The 3,326-nt window shown below is 39.3% G+C and overlaps 1 protein-coding gene across 2 annotated transcripts in view; it reads right to left on the reverse strand.

The window, feature by feature from the left end:
* Positions 1-230: 230 nt before the first annotated feature.
* Positions 231-3,326, reverse strand: part of LOC138021721 (uncharacterized) — a 17,884-nt gene continuing 14,788 nt past the window's right edge. For both annotated transcript variants that reach the window (XM_068868710.1, XM_068868711.1), the window contains 3 exons: positions 3,017-3,100; positions 2,547-2,845; positions 231-1,803 (listed from right to left, as the gene is read on the reverse strand). In XM_068868710.1, coding sequence (XP_068724811.1) covers positions 795-1,803; positions 2,547-2,845; positions 3,017-3,031 — 1,323 coding nt within the window. In that variant the 5' untranslated portion in view covers positions 3,032-3,100 and the 3' untranslated portion in view covers positions 231-794. The remainder of the gene's footprint in view (positions 1,804-2,546; positions 2,846-3,016; positions 3,101-3,326) is intronic.

Here is a 3,326-nt window from a genome sequence, read left to right on the forward strand (position 1 = left end):
AAATTGAGATGATCGTCCAAAACAAAAAGCCATCAAAAGACCCCTTCAGCACGATTGTTTTGTTGTTCAGAGATTCGAAAATATTGCGTCACTCACTTTGATCTAAGCCTACAAACTATAACAATTCGTTAAGCCCCTACAATTCGGAATTAATAATCATAGATAACAAGGGGCCGGGTCTTTGTGAAAGAAAAATTAACTTGTGTCATTGGTAAAAAGAACACAACATGTATTAGAACATCAGAAAATGGGGCATACGTTTAATACAAACCCAACATACAACGTTATTATCTATACCGCAAAATTACTCAAGCGTAACAAGACAACTTGGCAACAAGGGAAACGCTTTTTCGTTAACTTGCGATCAGGTTAGTTCTCCGTAGGAGTGAATACAAAAAATGGCAAGAGCCAAGTGAACATAGTCCTGCAGAGTGAAGTATGGTTTCACGACAAAGCAGACTGTTTACCATTGTGAGGAATCCGGCTGTCCTTTCAATGCAATCACAAGTAATTGCTTGCAGTTAAATGCCCAGTGATATGCTCATTAATTAATTAATTAATTAATTAATTAATTAACACTTTCACTTTCATTGTAAATATTTAACAACTTTAACCAAAATGTTACGTTGTAACTAAAATGCTAACGACACTTGATAATTGAAGCATAAATACAAAATATATATGTACGTTTGCAAAAGCACAAACAATGCTTAACTCAAAAGTCACGGATTTTGTGACATCTAATGAGAACAATAAATCTTCATACAAACAAATACTGTTATCTGGAAGATAACCTACATAATATCGTTTTGCCACTTCTCTTTTGCTAACACGTTCGAGAATTCGGCGCGAAATTCCGTGTATTCATCATATGTAGAAGGCAATTCTAAAACGCATCCACACGTATGCGCGATTGGTCGTCTCGCAAATCCGTCCAGTTCAGTAAACTGGACATGAATAGTGGGAACACAAAGGACATCGGCACCGGTAACAAACATCAGGAACGATTTAAGTTGCGTGACATCCATGCCTCTGATGAATTTCTTGAGGTAATCCAGTGCTGAGCGTTGACTATTGCTGCAGGGCATTGCCTCCACCATACCAAGCACCTTTTTGGTAGTAGGCTCCAATGACTCGTACTGTTCGTACACTTTTGCAGCTGTTGACCAATCAGTTTTTTGACAGTTCTTTCCCAGCAATACATGCCAACAATCTGCAATGTATTGTGGTCTCTGGATGAGCTCTTTGTGAGCAAGCTCTAAAATTAGGTCTCTCACATTTTCCTTGGTGGGACGCTTTCGGCAGGCATAACTGTCAAGTAAATCAACGAGATCTTCATCATCAAAAGCACCTTCATCTTCGCTAGCTTTAAACGCTTCACGCACTAGTACTTCATCATCCGGGGGAAGGTAACGGTAGAACGAATTAAGCAAAGTTTCCTCGCAAACTTCCTTCTCCCCGAACAGGACACTGATAATAAATGCTGGGCTTAACATGATGGGGAAGTATCCCAGGTCCAACTTTCCTTTTGCTATGATACGCCCTATAGATGTCCATTCATCACATTGAAAATCGTGCCTTAAGGTGGGCACCCTTTCTCTTTCACCCATGGTACAAGTAAGGTAGAACTGCTGCCAGAAACATGCAAGGGCGTCACGATAGATTCCTTTTTCGTCTTCTCCCATCTCATCATTCCCGCTTGCGTCAACCATGACAACCTTTATGCTGCAGTTCATGATTTCATCGCAGGTAAATGCTTGTATCATGTCTTGTAAGACTTGTTCCCGTCGTATCCTCAATGTCCTAATAAAAGAAAAAGCATTAAACACCGTTTAATTATTAACAATGTAATTTCCTCTGTTTCCTTCCCTGAGCAGAATTCAAACAGTTTTTAAACGTGGCCTACGGTTGTCGCCCTTATCCAAGAACATGAAAAACTTTAACCATTTGCGGATGTAATAGCACTTTCTTCTCAGCCGGTCAGTTTTGGGTGACCAGAGGATTGAACCCACACCTCTACAATAATACTGCTACTACTACTACTGCTGTTGCTGCTACCACCACCACCACCACTACCACTACCACCACCACGACTACCACCACCACCACTACCACTACCACTACAGCTACCACTACCACTACCACTACTACTACTACTACTACTACTACTACTGATGATGAATAATAATAATAATAATAATAATAATAATAATAATAATAATAATAATAATAATAATAATAATTTTATTAACAATAATGAAATTCGTAATCATATGATGAAATGTGCTTTAAACGCATAAAATTAAAATGTTACTGTCAACAACTTAACTGGTTTGAGATAACCAGGCGGTGGTTGATCAATTTGGTAAAAGGAATTTTGTATGATTGCAGGCTAAAAAAGTGATGAAGTTGAGGGGACGTGTGCTAGGGACTTATAATAAGGGGGGGGGCGTTAATTATCGCAACTGCATTGGACAAATGAGTTGAAATTTTGCTTGCATGTTATCTCTGAAACAGAAAAACTTAAAAGAAATACAGGTTTTTACCTCTCCGTCGCATTTGTAACCACAGAATCTGTCCGACCGAAATCAGGTGGAGGTGGATCTTTGCCATTATCATCACCAAAATCGGGACCACTTCCACTTCCAAACTCAGATCCCTCATCACTTCCACTACTTGTACCAGCTGGTGTTTGCATACTTCCACTGTCATGTACTGTGTCCTGATCGTTTCCACCTGCATCAGTTGATCCCTGGTCATTTTCATCTGCTGGCTCGTAATGGTTCAAGATACTTTCATCGCTCGATCTGCTGAAGGGTGAGTTACCTCCTATAGGTGCTAGACTCTGGGTAAAATAAAAATAGCAGTAATGTTTGTTATTTGGCTTGGAACGTGTTGGTGGACATATATTTCCTGCATATCAATACAAATGAGTATGTGAACGACCAACATTAAGGCAGGTTTTGGAATGCCATGCCTCTTCCTCGATCCTACTTTTGATAAGAAGCACCAGTACCTCTTCTCCTATCATTGTTGCAAGGTACTCCTGGCGAAAGCGACGACCTCTGCTAACAGAAGAACCTCCCTACCTACGATTTTTCTGCAAGTTATGCATTGAAATGATCAAATCATTAATTAAAATAGTAATTTGATTGCAGTGTGCAAGGTACATACCAAGAAATGGTAACAAACCTTAGTGAAAGTGCCTATTCAGCCTATAGTGTTCCTCTGCTTTTTTGGCTTCGGCGTAGACAAAACAGCATTAACTTTTCAAATCAAATTTTAAAAGGCTTATGCAAAATTAATGTGCTGTTCTGTACTTATAT

This window comes from Montipora capricornis, chromosome 10 (assembly GCF_036669925.1).
Source record: "Montipora capricornis isolate CH-2021 chromosome 10, ASM3666992v2, whole genome shotgun sequence".
Taxonomy (NCBI): Eukaryota; Metazoa; Cnidaria; class Anthozoa; order Scleractinia; family Acroporidae; genus Montipora; species Montipora capricornis.